Raw genomic sequence first — 13,807 nt, 5'->3', positions numbered from 1 at the left:
TTAAATATAGTCTTCTAAGTAAGCATCTTTAATTCTTCTTACTCCATTCATGATCTGCCACACATTCCAAATTCCAACAGGTGAGAAATGTAAACATGTGCATGTCAAACTCAACAACTATGGTAAGAAATGTTTGCTAGAATTTATTATTAATGTCCTTAAGCAGAAGAGAAGACCCTGTTCTGAGAAGAAACCTATGTGTTCAATTAAAGAGAAGTGAGTCTCTCATTAACCACTTGAAGACAATCCCTCTTTTAAAGATATCTGCTTACGTGTTTCTCATACAACTTTATAACAATATGAAGATTTCTGTTGCTTTCTATCATATATAAAGAAGTTGTGATTCTATTTCTCTGTGAACTTTGAAATGAGTAAACGTTGCAAAACAACCCCTGACATTGCTAAAACAGTGGTAAGCTGCGGCTAAAGACACTTGACTTTAGGCTAGTGAGCATTAACTCCTTCTACAGCCCAACCACTGACAAAGTAACACCAGCTCTGGGGCCAGGACATTGGAGATGTCTCAGGCAGAAACCTGATAGCTATCCATATGATATACAAATTTATGTTTTCATGTACAACTCTCTGACCAATCTTCATCCTGACTTTCTAAAACTTTCAATTTCTTGTGACAAACGAATCAAAATTTAGGTCCCTTAAAATGGTGTTCAATTTAGCAATGTTTCCCAAGACACCAAGGAGCGACCAGATGTTTGATTTTGAGTATTCCAAAAGGAGAAGAAATGGGAAACGGCAAGGAAAAAATTTTAAACAAAATAGTAGGAAAAATTTGTCAAGGCTAGCAAGAGATTGGGACACCTAAATGCAGGACCTTGAACATATCCAAACTGACACAACCCCAAAAGGACTTCTCCAAGGCACATAAGAGTCAAAATGTCAATAGTCAAAAACAAAGAGAAGATTCTAAAAACAGCAAGATGAAAGCATCAAGAAATGTATTAGGGAAGCCACATCAGATTAAGAGTGATATTCACTGATGAAACAGTACAGGTCAGGAGAAAATGAAATTATATATTCAAAGTGTTCAAAGAAAAAAAAAATCTGCCAGCCACAAATACTATCTCCAGCAAAACACACGTTCAAAATGAAATAACAATAAAGTCGTTATTTCAACTTTATAGAAATAAAAGCTGAGGGTATTCATCACCACTAGACCCACTCTACGAGAAACAGTTAAGGTAATTCTATACCTTGAAGCAAACAGACGATATATACCATCATGAAAACACAAGAAACAAAAAGAAGTTCAAAGAAGCCAAAACAAAACTGTAATATGGTTCTATCAGAACTCTCAAACAATTTCCCTTGTTCCATGAGATAAATGACCAGGAGCATTGCTGTGGTGAAGGACTCTGATAAAGCTCTCCCAAGCATTTTTCTACTAATGCTTTGGCTAGCTTTCTCAAACATTCTTATAATAAGCAGTTATTGTCATTCTTTGGCCCTCCACAAAGTCAACAAGCAAAACACTGAGAGATTTAAAAATGAACGTTGGCCCTGACTTTTGCCCTTTGCCCATCCACTCCTGCTTTAACTGGAACACTTACATCTCCCGTAGCCATTGCTTTGATTGTGTTTTGGTTTTGGATTGTACAGATAAAGCCATGTTTCAATTTCTGTTGTGATTCTTTGAACAAATGCTTCAGGAACTTGATACCATTTTCTTGAATTCTGAGGAAACTTCAGTTCTTGCTTATAGCTGATCTTGGTGCAAGAGTTTGGACATCCATTGGGTGGAAATGTTTCCTCGTCTTTCGTTGTCCAGTTAGAATCATGTAAGCTGAACCAATGGAGAAGTGTGCAGTGTTGGCTTTTGTTTGTACTGTTAATCACCAATCCTCTTCTATTATGGTATCAACAAGATGATTTTTTTCCTTGCAAGTTAATATGAGTGGTCAGCTGCTGTAAACTTTATGTTCAAAAATCATCTCATCCCTGCTTAAAATGAGTTATCTATCTGTGAGCTTCTGATTTTCATGGCCATTATCCTCTCAAACTTTTTTTGAATAATCAATTATTTCACCATTCTCCTACACAGGCTTCACCATAAATTGGATGTTTCTGGTCACTCTAGTTTGATCACAGTACATGATGCTCTTATAGAGGCTGTTTTCAAAATACTATCATAGACTTCTTGATGCTGCCAGGTAGATCCTGTTCACACGTGTCGTAACAATACAGTCTGAGTTCATTTTGGTTCAAAAAATGTTGGAATCCGTGCATAGCTGTTTAAATATAATAGCCATTTTTCATCATCTTTTTAAGACCCAATGTATTAGAGAAAGATTTCCTAATACAATAAAGTTTGCTATAGATACCTTTGTGATTTCCAGGTGACTAGGCAGATTCTTGGTCTTTCTGTTTTTTGCCTGGAGTAAGTAGGGATGTTTTTGGAGGGAGGGATATAGTGACACTAGCCAAATATTCTCTGTATATGTGGAAAATGAAAGAGTTGTAACTGTGCTTCATGTGCCTTAATTGAAGCAGAGAGTTGTTGCTGGGGCATACTGTGTCTTCTTATTATTGGGATAATCTGTATCTCATGTCACCAGACACTATTTGGCAACAGAAACAAGATGTGGAGTCCAGCCTACATAGCTTATGGTAGCCATTTAAGTAGGAAAGGAAGGTCAGACAGAAGGAATAGAGGGGAATGCAGAGCAGACGTGCCTCACTCCCCTTGTCTGGGGAATACAGGAAGACAGCAGGAGATGCTTTTAAATATCAGTCAGTTCAGGCCTTTTCCTGACCTTTCCCAGTGCTTGCAATGGGTGAAAGAGATGGATGTATCAGGAGAAAATAAATATCAGCTATAAACTCATGGGAAACCATCAGAACAGAGTTTGCCAAATATTTGAAAGACAGAGATAGGGTGTGTAAAGCAAGAACCGTACTCTATCAACAACTCAGGCACCTGTACATGAGTCAAAGCCCTTAGTAATTCACTTGCTTTCTAAAAAGCCTGCAAACTTAACATGTCTCCAGTAGTGTTCTTGATTTCAACATCCTAAAACGTCTCCCCCACAAAATATTTTGCTATAGTTACCTAAGCAATTACCACAGATTAGTGTCTTAAACAACAGAAATTCACTTTTTCAGTTTCATTGTGATCATGGTGTCAACAGGTTCAGTGTTTCTGAGGCCTGCTTCCTTAGCCTCTAGACATCTGTCTTCTTGCTATGTCCTCAGAAAGGGGCAGCCTTGGTGCATGTGGGTATTTCTTGTCGCTCTGTGCGTGTAAATGTCCTCTTCTTATAAGTACATCTATCAGATGGGACTATGTGCCCCCATAGCAGCCTCATTTTAAGTGAATCCACACATTTCAGTCCTTGCCTCCAAATATGGTCATATTCTGAGAAACTGGGAGTGAAGATTTTCAGCATATGAATAAGGAAAAACAGAATTCAGCCCATAACACTACCCAATGTCTTCTCAGTCCATGACAGCAGTTTCATTTTGTTGTTCAAATATATTGGAATCATGTCTGCCTTTCTCTCACCAAAGCCTGAACCATGAGCAAATCCAGTGGACTCACCTCTAAATACATGACAATATAAACACTTGCATATCCTCTGCTACAGGGCTGTGGCTCATGTCATGATTCTCTCTCTAGGAGGATGTTAATAGACTTCAGCAGGTCTCGGTAACATTCTTGTTACATCGCATATCAGCTCTCCCCACAATAGCCAGAGTGACTTTTTACAGATGAAAATTACACCATATCACATTTGTGCATCCCATCCACCACAGTTTTTTATTACACTGGTAATCACATTTGAATTTCATGTGTCAGCTCCTTCAAACTCACATGACTTTCTCTTTATTCAAAACTGGGAGATTCTTTGAATTGGACAGAAAGCAGAATCTTCCTCAACTTCATCTTGAATTAGCTTGACTGCAACACAAGAGAGTTGTGTCCCAGGAGAGATGAACATTAACAGAGTGGATGGACGTGTGATGTGATCAAGTAAATTCATGAAGTCCCTGTGGTCTGGGAGGGGTTCATGTGAATCGTGGAATCCTGGTTACATAATTATGATACTGGTTCATATATTTTGGTATTATGTTTTCTCTGATAAACACATATTTCGCAATTATTTTAGCTTATTCATATTCTATGAATATATTGTAGCCATGGCTGATTATAGTAAAAATATTTCTTAAGCATTTATTATATGCCATTTAATCTTCAGAACCAGCTTCTTACGGAAGAATACTGTTTACCAACTTCTCAGGTATATAGGCGAGCTGAGTGAGGCACACGCCAAAGTTGTTAAAATTGTAATAAGTGGTATAGATGGCAATCAGTCTTCAGAGCCTCTGTTCCTGCTTACTGTACTCCCCTGCTTTCTTGCTATTTACTTACATATTTATTTACTTCCAAGAAAGTCAGAAGAAACCAGGTCCACAAAAGAAACGCAGGTACAAGTGATAGGAAATGGGTAAGGTAAAACTTGCCCTGAAACTTTAAAGATGAAGTAATAAAAACTTTTCTCTAAATAAATACATTTCTTCCTAATCCTATACACATGTACACAGAATTCTCCATCATGTCTTTCTTTTCATCTTTACACAAAATGTACTCCTTACAATGTGAACATCTTTGGGATACCCCTGTTTTCCTCCCATAGACAGGATACGTAACCTTTCCCCTCTCAACTCTGTTTCAGTAATGTGTGTGGAGATAGTTATCCAGGATTTGATAAAGTACCACTTACTCTAATTCAGTTGGTTCTCTTTACAGAGAAACATCCCACTTTTCCTCTGGTACCAAAGAGTAGAAACAGTGAATTTATTGATTTTTCAAATTCTTCACCTGCCCCAGCAGGCCTGGAAGAGCATTTAACTCAGCCTGTGCCCACTCCTATAATTTCTATGTTTTATTTATGGATGAACTTTTAAAATGCAAACTAATGAGGATAAAAGGAATTAACAATGCCTTTGATTTTGGTATTTGTGTGGGGCCCACTCTCAACTGCAGGGCCCAGATAGGAGACCCTCTTGAAATACAGAGTGCCCAACACAATAGATGATAAAGGCCTACATCAGCTTACATCTAATTAAATCGTAAGTTAAGAAAGATCTTGAAGATTCCACTTTGGAAAAGCAGTCTTAGAGAAGATATAGAGAATCAGAAACTAAATGGAAAAAATAGAAGTCAGAAGACAGTCCAACCCTGTTGTTTTGCTGTTGTTTCATTTTGTTTTGGATTTTAGATGTATGTTTACTAATTAGAACTCAGATGGGGTTGTGTGTTAGTCCATTTCTACTGCTCTAACAAGACTGTAGACTGGGTCATGATTACAGAATAAAAATTTGTTTTCCAATGTTCTGTAGGCCAGGAAGTCCAAGATTAAGGCATCAACAGATTCAGTGTTTGGTGAGGGCTTCTCTTTGCTTCCAATATAGTTCCTTGTTGCTGTGGTGGAATCGAGATTTAAAAACTAGGTATAAATAACAATCAAACTAGAATCCTATATCAATTCCAGTAATCATTGAAGTGTGAAGGTCACATTACACATCTGGCAGCATGAAAAAACCTTGAAATAGCTTACTTCTCATATGCTGAAGCTATGCTAGCATGTGTTTCACAGAAGAAGAAAACCAAGAAATAGGAAGACAGTAACTTAGGATAAGCATTATCCTAGGTAAAAGGGAGAAATGGGAATTTCCAGGACAAAAGCCAATTATCTGACATTTGGGCGTGAGGAAAGTTGTACTAGGAAGGATTTTGCAGGTCTGTTGGAAGTTGAAGGAAGACTTAGATGTTTTTAAAACAAAGAAAATGATTGAGAAAACAGATAATTACTAACTTTGTGGTTGGGCATGGGAGTTTGGCAAGGATGGAAAGGTAAATGTAACTAACATGTAAATTTAGAAACAGAGTAAAGTTGACATCGGTGACAGTAGGGTACAATCATGAACACAACACAAAGAAAACCTCCTCATTCTAAAAAAAGCAAAAAGAAAATGACTACTGAATGGACCTCGGTAGCTGGAACTCTCATCTGACTTTCTACCAGGGCTAACTGGGAGGCAGTAGAACCATGCCTATCACTCACCACTCTGGTCTCCATATTGAAATCAATTTCCATTGAGCAATCCTACTACTGGGTATGTTCTCAAAGGAAAAGTAGTCAATGTATCAAATATATACCTTTATCTGTATGTTTACTGTAGCAACATTCACAGTAACAAAGATACTGAATCTACACTGTATCCATCAATGAATGGTTGGATTAAAATGCAATTATATATATACAATACCATACTACTCAGTCAGAAAGTGAGAATGAAATCACACATATTGTGGCAAAATGCATGGAAATGGGAGTCGTTTTCTTAAGCAAAACAGGCTAGATATAGAAAATCAAACATAATATGTTTTCACTGGAAAGTGGTTGCTAAGAATGTGTTTGCATGGATGTAGAGAGTGAAATGATAGATAATGAATACTTGGGAGTATGGGAGGCCGAAGGATTGTGCTGTGAGGTATTAATAAATGCAGTGTTTGTTATTTGACCGATGAGTACCGTAATGCCTTCACTTAAGCACTACGCCATCAGTGTAACAAAATCAAACTGCATTTGTGCAAAAATATTTATTTTCATTAACAGAAAAATCTAAGCATACTGCTTCCCTACCCAACCATAAAAAGAAGACAATGACCAGTGTGGCCACAGCAGAATGAATTAGGTGTAGAGCATCCCCCAATTCCACAGAGAGTTAGGGGGCAATACATAGCACTTTAGTATAGGTAAAAATTAGCAGCTGGGTGCAGTGGCTCACATCTGTAATCCCAGCACTTTGGAGTATGAGGCAGGCGGTTCACAAGGTCAGGAGTTCAAGACAAGGCTGGCCAACTTAGTGAAACCCCAACTCTACTAAAAATACAAAAAAATTAGCTGGGTGTGGTGCCACTCACCTGTAATCCCAGCTATTCAGGAGGCCGAGGCAGTAGAATCACTTGAACCTAGGAGGCGGAGGTTGCAGCAAGCTGAGAACTTGCCACTGTACTCCAGCCTGGGAACCAGAGCAAGGCTCTGTCTCAAAAAAAAAAAACCAAAAACAAAAACAAAAAAAAGGCTTCCGATTCTTACAGAGTAAAAGTGGTAGCAATCAACTGGAAAACACAGAAAGGTAATATAATTTTTAAACAGTCAAGGTGGGTAATTGACCGTTTGGAAATAAATAGAACTCTTTGGTGTAAACTGCAGATGAGGCTTGCTGAGTTGGGCTGATAGAGATGAAAGTGATGAAACAGACTGCAGTAGGAAATTATTTTGAAGCTTGAACTTCACAATGATAACATAGCTTATTTGACTAGATGTAATGTGATCAAAGGAAAAGAGTCAAGAAAAAAATCCTAGTTTGCTTAATTAATTAGAAGAATTCTTTATCATGACAAAAAAAAAAGAGTTGGAAGAGGAAGAACTTTGTACCTGTAGGAGGGAAGAGGCAGAGGTAGGAGAAACCCTGGGAGAGAGGGGGAGATTCCTGGAAAGATTGATAGAGAGGTCCCAAAAGAAGGATAGGATCAATGGTGTTAAACTTCTGAAGAGAAGCAAGACATGCAGGACTGAGAAACGATTCCTGAAATGTGTGGAATGGAGGCCGTAGATGACCTTCACAGACTGGAACTAGAAAGAACAAAAGCATCTATAAGGTGTGCATAAGGAAACATTGGAAGTGGGGAGATGGGGAAATAATCACATACATAAGTTTGAAGAACTTTTGCAATAAAACGGGAGACAAATATTATGGTAGGAAAGAAGCACTAAGAGTCTTAGGAAGACTTCTATAGAAATGGGTGACGTTTCAGCAGACTTTGGCTGATTGAAATAATAGATGTAAGAATCAGGAGACAAAAGGGTCACATGCAGAAGCAAAATCCTTCATGGGGCAATGTGGTTCTGGATCAGGAGGGATATTAAGAGGTGGGGGTAGGAAGGCTTTCCCTATGAGAATAGGAGAGAAGTCAGAGACCTGGGCTTCAACTGAAGGTGGGTTGCTCAACATAGTGGTGGTTATGATGAGATCATTCTGTTCTCATTTTTCTGACTTCTTAGTGAATTATCTGAGGCTGTCAGTGGGCAAAGAGGCAGTTTCTAATATTGAACCTTCCTTGCTTGAGAAGCAGACATGCCAGTCCCTGCAAGGTTTTTGATATGTATGTTATCTCATTAGCCTCCATACTCTAACGTGGTTGTTATGATTATTCTCATTTTAGATGAGGAAATTGAAGCCCTGAGAGTCTAAGTAGCCTTTTAAGAGTCAAGAGATAGTAAGAAAAAGAGTTAGGTCTTAATTAAAATCTGAGCGTGTCCAAATTCATTGCTCCTTACAAGCATGTTGACTCTTTAATGAAATCCATTCAGGTTTCACTAAAGAATGGTGAGGAACATAGGAAGGGAGAGAAGTGATCGCGGATAAAATAGGGTAAATGTGATAGAGAGGGTTGTGGGGATAAGAAGCATAGAACCATATTCATTCCCTTGAAACCGAACTCAATTTCTTAGAAATTGTAAGAATTTCTTTCAACTTCTGTGACTTTTTTGGACTTGTTGTGTTTTTTGTCCTTAAGATTACCAGAATATCAGTAAACAATCTGAAAATAATTTTAAAATTTCATTTTGTGCTATATAAATCAGGGAAGGGCCAGGCATGGTGGCTCACACCTATAATCCCAGCAGTTTTGGAGGCCAAGGCAAGTGGATCACCTGAGGTCAGGAGATGGAGACCAGCCTGGTCAACATGGTGAAACTCCATTTCTACCAAAAATACAAAAATTAGCCATGCATGATGGTGGTCACCTATAACCTCAGATACTTAGAAGGCTGAGGCAGGAGAATACCTTGAATCCAGGAGATGCAGTGGCAGTGGGCCGAGATCGTGCCACCGCACTCCAGCCTGGGTAAAAAAAATTCCATCTCAGGGGGGAAAAAAATAGAAGTCAGGGAAGTAGAGAAACACTAAAATCTTTTTTCACGGTAGCTGGCTACATTAGGATTAAGCAGGAGGGAAGCTTCCTGGAGCATCAAGGAGAAGGGTTCCTAGATGTTCTTAGAATGTCCTCTTCGTCCTCAGATCCCACATTCACAAACATTGAGAAACAGACACCACAATCAGAAATTGCAAGCTGATTACTTTATTGGTATATTGAAGTTACAGCTATGACCACCTTCTTCCAAAGTCACGGCATTTGAATCATTTGAATCACTGTCGTCTTCTTATTCATTTCCTGAAACAAACCAACAAGGAGGTTCATAGACCAGACTTGACATGGCAGGAAATATCTAATTCCTCCCTGGTGTTACTGCAGTAGAGTACATGAGAGCCCATCCCCTCTCTCCCCATCCCTTCTACCTCCTGTGTTTCCTTCCTAAGTTTTTGTGTGTTCACTATTTTGATGCCCTTCCTTTGCACAAAATGTGCTCCAAATTGTTCCTGACGTGATGAAAAGATAAGATCATTCCTGGCTTGTTATTACTTGCTGCTGAATTTGTTCAGTGATATATTTATACAGTGGTAACTGGAATATATTCTATAATAGTGAGAAGCTGAAACCACCCTCAGTGTCCAGTGACAAGGATTGGTTAGAGAAATCACAGTGCAGCCACATAATGGAGTAGCATAAAATTATCAAAGCAAACAGATAACCACTTAAGAGATTTACTCATGTGGAAATGTCCAAGGAAATGTATTATTTAAATGACTAACATATGTACCTGCATATAAATTATGATCTTAGTTCTGAGGGAAAACTATTCAAATTGTTTACATACACATAAATATTTCAAAGAGAAGATGCCATTAAGTTAACAGTGGTAGTTTTCTAAAGGAGAGAAGGCAGGTAGGATGAGTTATGCCTTTAAATTTAGCTTCATATTTTTCCATTCCATTAGATATTTGTTGCAAGCTTAATCACGTACTTACTGAAAAGTAAGAATTTAAAACATGAGACACCATTTAGCTGCTGAAAGTTCAGGGACCACTTGGCAGGAATACTGGACTAGAGAGGCTGGTGTGAGGCAGGACAGAGCAAACAGTGCTCAGGTGAAAACTTTAAATGGGAGGTCTCTGAGTTCGTGGACAGAAAACAGAGTGCCAGAGTGAACATGGTACTACTTCCTCATTGCCAATACAATTTAAGACAGATTATTTGGAACGTTGTTTCTCAACATCAGTATTCCTTCAAGAGCTTGTTACAAATATAGGGCCTTGTTACCCATTTCCAGAATACCTGAACACAAATCTTTAGAAATGGGTTCTAGGACAATACGATGTCAATGGGCTTTTAGTTGATTCTTTGTCACAGTAAAGCTGGAGACCCGTAGCAATTAGAGCACTTGGTGAAGAATCAACTGGAATCATACCTGTCATTGAATCCTAGATTACTGGGGAGACTGTCCCTGGGGAGGTCCGGCGGGTCTGCCCCCTTGAGGAGAGGATGGTGGTCCCTGGGGCCTTCCTGGAGGTGGGGGACCTTGAGGTCTGTTGCCTCCTTGTTGGGGTGGTCCTTGTGGCCTTCCTGGAGGTGGGGGACCTTGAGGTCTGTTGCCTCCTTGTTGGGGTGGTCCTTGTGGCCTTCCTGGAGGTGGGGGACCTTGAGGTCTGTTGCCTCCTTGTTGGGGTGGTCCTTGTGGCCTTCCTGGAGGTGGGGGACCTTGAGGTCTGTTGCCTCCTTGTTGGGGTGGTCCTTGTGGCCTTCCTGGAGGTGGGGGACCTTGAGGTTTGTTGCCTCCTTGTTGGGGTGGTCCTTGTGGCCCTCCTGGAGATGGGGGACCTTGGGGCCTGTTGCCTCCTTGCTGGGGTTGTCCTTGTTGATGTTCTGAAGGAGAAAGAGAGAAGGGAAAGACAGAGTAAAAGCCCACACAAGATTCACTGAATAGTTGCAGTAAATTTTGATCAGCTAGGGTAACAAGCTGAGGGGGGAAACGCACAAAAATGGGACCAAGACACTAATTTCTTTGCATTTTCGGTGAAGACATAGATCTCTGGAATAGAACGCTGGGGAAGAACAAAGCAGTTGGGGGACTCTCAGTATAAAGAGGAGTCAGAATGAGGATGCTGCCTAGTCGTCTGTCATCTCCCAGGAGGCACTCCTGGCCAGGGGGATGAGTCAACCCACTCCTGTTGTCATCTAAGCCAAGCATCTCTGCCATTCAATTTGGTGGCCTGCTCACGGTCCCCAGAATCAAGCTTGCATGAAGATTGCCTCTTATTAGTGGCACTAACATTAATCAATTCCTGAAAGGAAAGTGTTGATAAGAAGACACTGGAGAGCTGATCCATTTGTGAGCAGAAAAAGACAGTTAAAACAGATTGAGAACGAACTGGGATTTACCTGATATTAGGGAGGGAGATTCTTCCTGGCCAACATCTAGAAGAGAAGCACAGGATGATGGGAAAAGTTACATCTCGAATCTTTCAAGACTCACAAGTGTTCTACAGGGAAAAGGGTCTTCTCACCACCCCATGAATCCCCTAAGTTAACTCGTCAGCCACTGTCTGTGAAGCTGCTCAAAGGGGAGGAAGCTGTAAGATGAGGCACGGTTGTTACGACACAGAACAGCAGCCATGAACACAACATAGAAGAGCCCCTTTTTTCCCTCCCTGGCATCCTCAAGACTTAATGCGGATTTAGTTTACACATGCCAGGTACTTCAATGTGATAGTTTGGTATTCTTATGCCCTCCACCTCCTATAAATACATTGCTTCTGTACGCATGCTTTCTCAATTGGCGTAAACAGAAGTAGTCATTTCAATATAATCTTACCCATCCCACTCCCAGCACATTGAAATACAGCATGTAGGGGAGAGATAAACGACAATGATTGGCTCTGATATTTCTATATCTCTAGTTAGACAGAGACAAGTGTTCCATCCAGTTCTGTCTCTGCAGTATCTCTGATGTGTGTTTATTTCCATCATCCACGCTGATCCACCGCACAGCAAAGCCACAATCATCCCTCTGTACTTAATGAGATCAGTATAGGATGCTCACAACTGGACTTCTCTGAATCTGCCTTGCATTCTCCACTGCATCCTTCACAGCACAGTCATATCTCTCTATAAATGCAAATCTTACCTTCTCATTCCCCTGGAACAAATTCTTCATTGGATTTCGTTGTACGTTAAATAAATTAGAAACCCTTAGTGTGGAATGAGGGTGCAATCAGTCTCCTGATCCCAGGCATGAAAACTCTGCAGCCCAATCTGGGTTTTCATTCTCTTCTCTTCCCCCTAATTACCATTATCCCCTCCTAAGCCCCAATCAGGGTCACCGCATCTTCTCCCCCTTCTGTTTTACCTTCATTTAAATTCTGAGCTGAGCTCAGGGCCAGCAGGGCCACTGACAGCAGAATCAACAGCATGTTGCAGGAGGCTCTGGAGGTGCTCCCAACTCTGTGCTGGGAGGAACGGGGCAGCTCCCTTTATAAAGAGGATCAGAACAATGACACCTTTGAGCTCCACACTGGTGGGGCCTCACCACCTCAGAGACTGGGTTCTGCTTTGTTCGCTGCAGGTCATGCGTATCCCTTATTTCTCTTTGATACTCTAGCTCAGAGGGATGGGTTGGGTCAGATATGTTGCTAGTGTCTTCTTTCTAAAAGGTACAATTAGGACTTGAACTATGGTTTTCAAGAAACTGTGTCCAAGCCGCCAGCACTGTGTCATAATTGAACTTTAGATACCATGAGAGTTTCAATCTTTTACGTAAGACTGTTATCTGCTTTCCACTGTGCTATTTATTTCTGTTTATGTGTGTGTGAGCAGCGATGCTACAGCCAGCAATGAAGATGGTCAATATCTCCGGATCTTTTATGGCCTATGTCCCTCTCTTGTCAGGTGATTAAGGGAAGACAAAAATTATCTAAATTTTTGATGCGATAGAGATGGCTTCTGCTATCTGTGAGATGTGTGAGGACAGCACACTCCTGGGCACACAAAGATGACAGAATGCTGCCCCGCAGCCTGCTCAGGCTACAGCTATTGTTCAAGCTTCTGTGAATCTCACTCAGCTCAGGCAAGGCTTGGTGATGTACAACACAGGAAGGCTAAAATTCTGTATTTTAAAGTATTTTAAAGTATTTTTAAGTGCTATTAATGCAAATGGACACAGAAACCACCTGGAAATTTCTACACCTGAGAAAACTGAATACAGAGTTCTATAAGGGAGCCATGTGATGTTGTGTCACTAAAACTTCCTTCATGCTCTTCCCTTTCTTTAGAATATTCTAAAATTCACCCACTCCTGTGCCGTTAGCTAAGACCATTGGAAAAGCACAGTATTAGGGTGGGAGTGACCTGATTTTCCCGGTGCCATATCTCACAGCTTCCCTTGGCTAGGAAAGGGAATTCTATTTATAATAGCAAAGACTTGGAACCAACCCAAATGCCCATCAATGATAGATTGGATTAAGAAAATGGGGCACATATACACTGTGGAATACTATGCAGCCATAGAAAAGGATGAGTTCATGTCATCTGTAGGGACATGGATGAAGCTGGAAACCATCATTCTCAGCAACCTATCACAAGGACAAGAAAACCAAACACTGTATATTCTCACCATAGGTGGGAATTGAACAATGAGAACACTTGGACACAGGAACGGGAATGTCACACACTGGGGACTGTCATGGGATGCGGGGAGGGATATCATTAGGAGATATACCTAATGTAAGTGATGAGTTCATGGGTGCAGCACACCAACATGACATATGTATACGTATGTAACAAACCTGCATGTTGTGCACATGTACCCTAGAACTTAAAGTA

The 13,807-nt window shown here is 40.4% G+C and overlaps 2 protein-coding genes across 4 annotated transcripts in view; one reads left to right on the top strand and one right to left on the bottom strand.

Annotated features, from left to right (window-relative positions):
- LOC105465902 (small integral membrane protein 10 like 1) overlaps nucleotides 1-13,807 on the top strand; it is a 295,615-nt gene that overhangs the window by 204,810 nt on the left and 76,998 nt on the right. The window lies entirely within an intron of this gene.
- Nucleotides 9,154-12,419, bottom strand: LOC139356867 (basic salivary proline-rich protein 2-like). The gene is made up of 4 exons (XM_071072206.1): nucleotides 12,336-12,419; nucleotides 11,369-11,404; nucleotides 10,398-10,852; nucleotides 9,154-9,262 (listed from the first exon to the last, which is right to left on the bottom strand). Exons 1-3 carry the CDS (start codon nucleotides 12,397-12,399, stop codon nucleotides 10,416-10,418), a joined length of 537 nt encoding a protein of 178 aa, XP_070928307.1. The 5' UTR covers nucleotides 12,400-12,419; the 3' UTR covers nucleotides 9,154-9,262; nucleotides 10,398-10,415.

The sequence above is a fragment of the Macaca nemestrina genome, chromosome 10 (genome assembly GCF_043159975.1).
Source record: "Macaca nemestrina isolate mMacNem1 chromosome 10, mMacNem.hap1, whole genome shotgun sequence".
Taxonomy (NCBI): Eukaryota; Metazoa; Chordata; class Mammalia; order Primates; family Cercopithecidae; genus Macaca; species Macaca nemestrina.
Note: the sequence above shows the minus strand (reverse complement) of the source record. Positions and strands in the feature narration are given on the sequence as shown.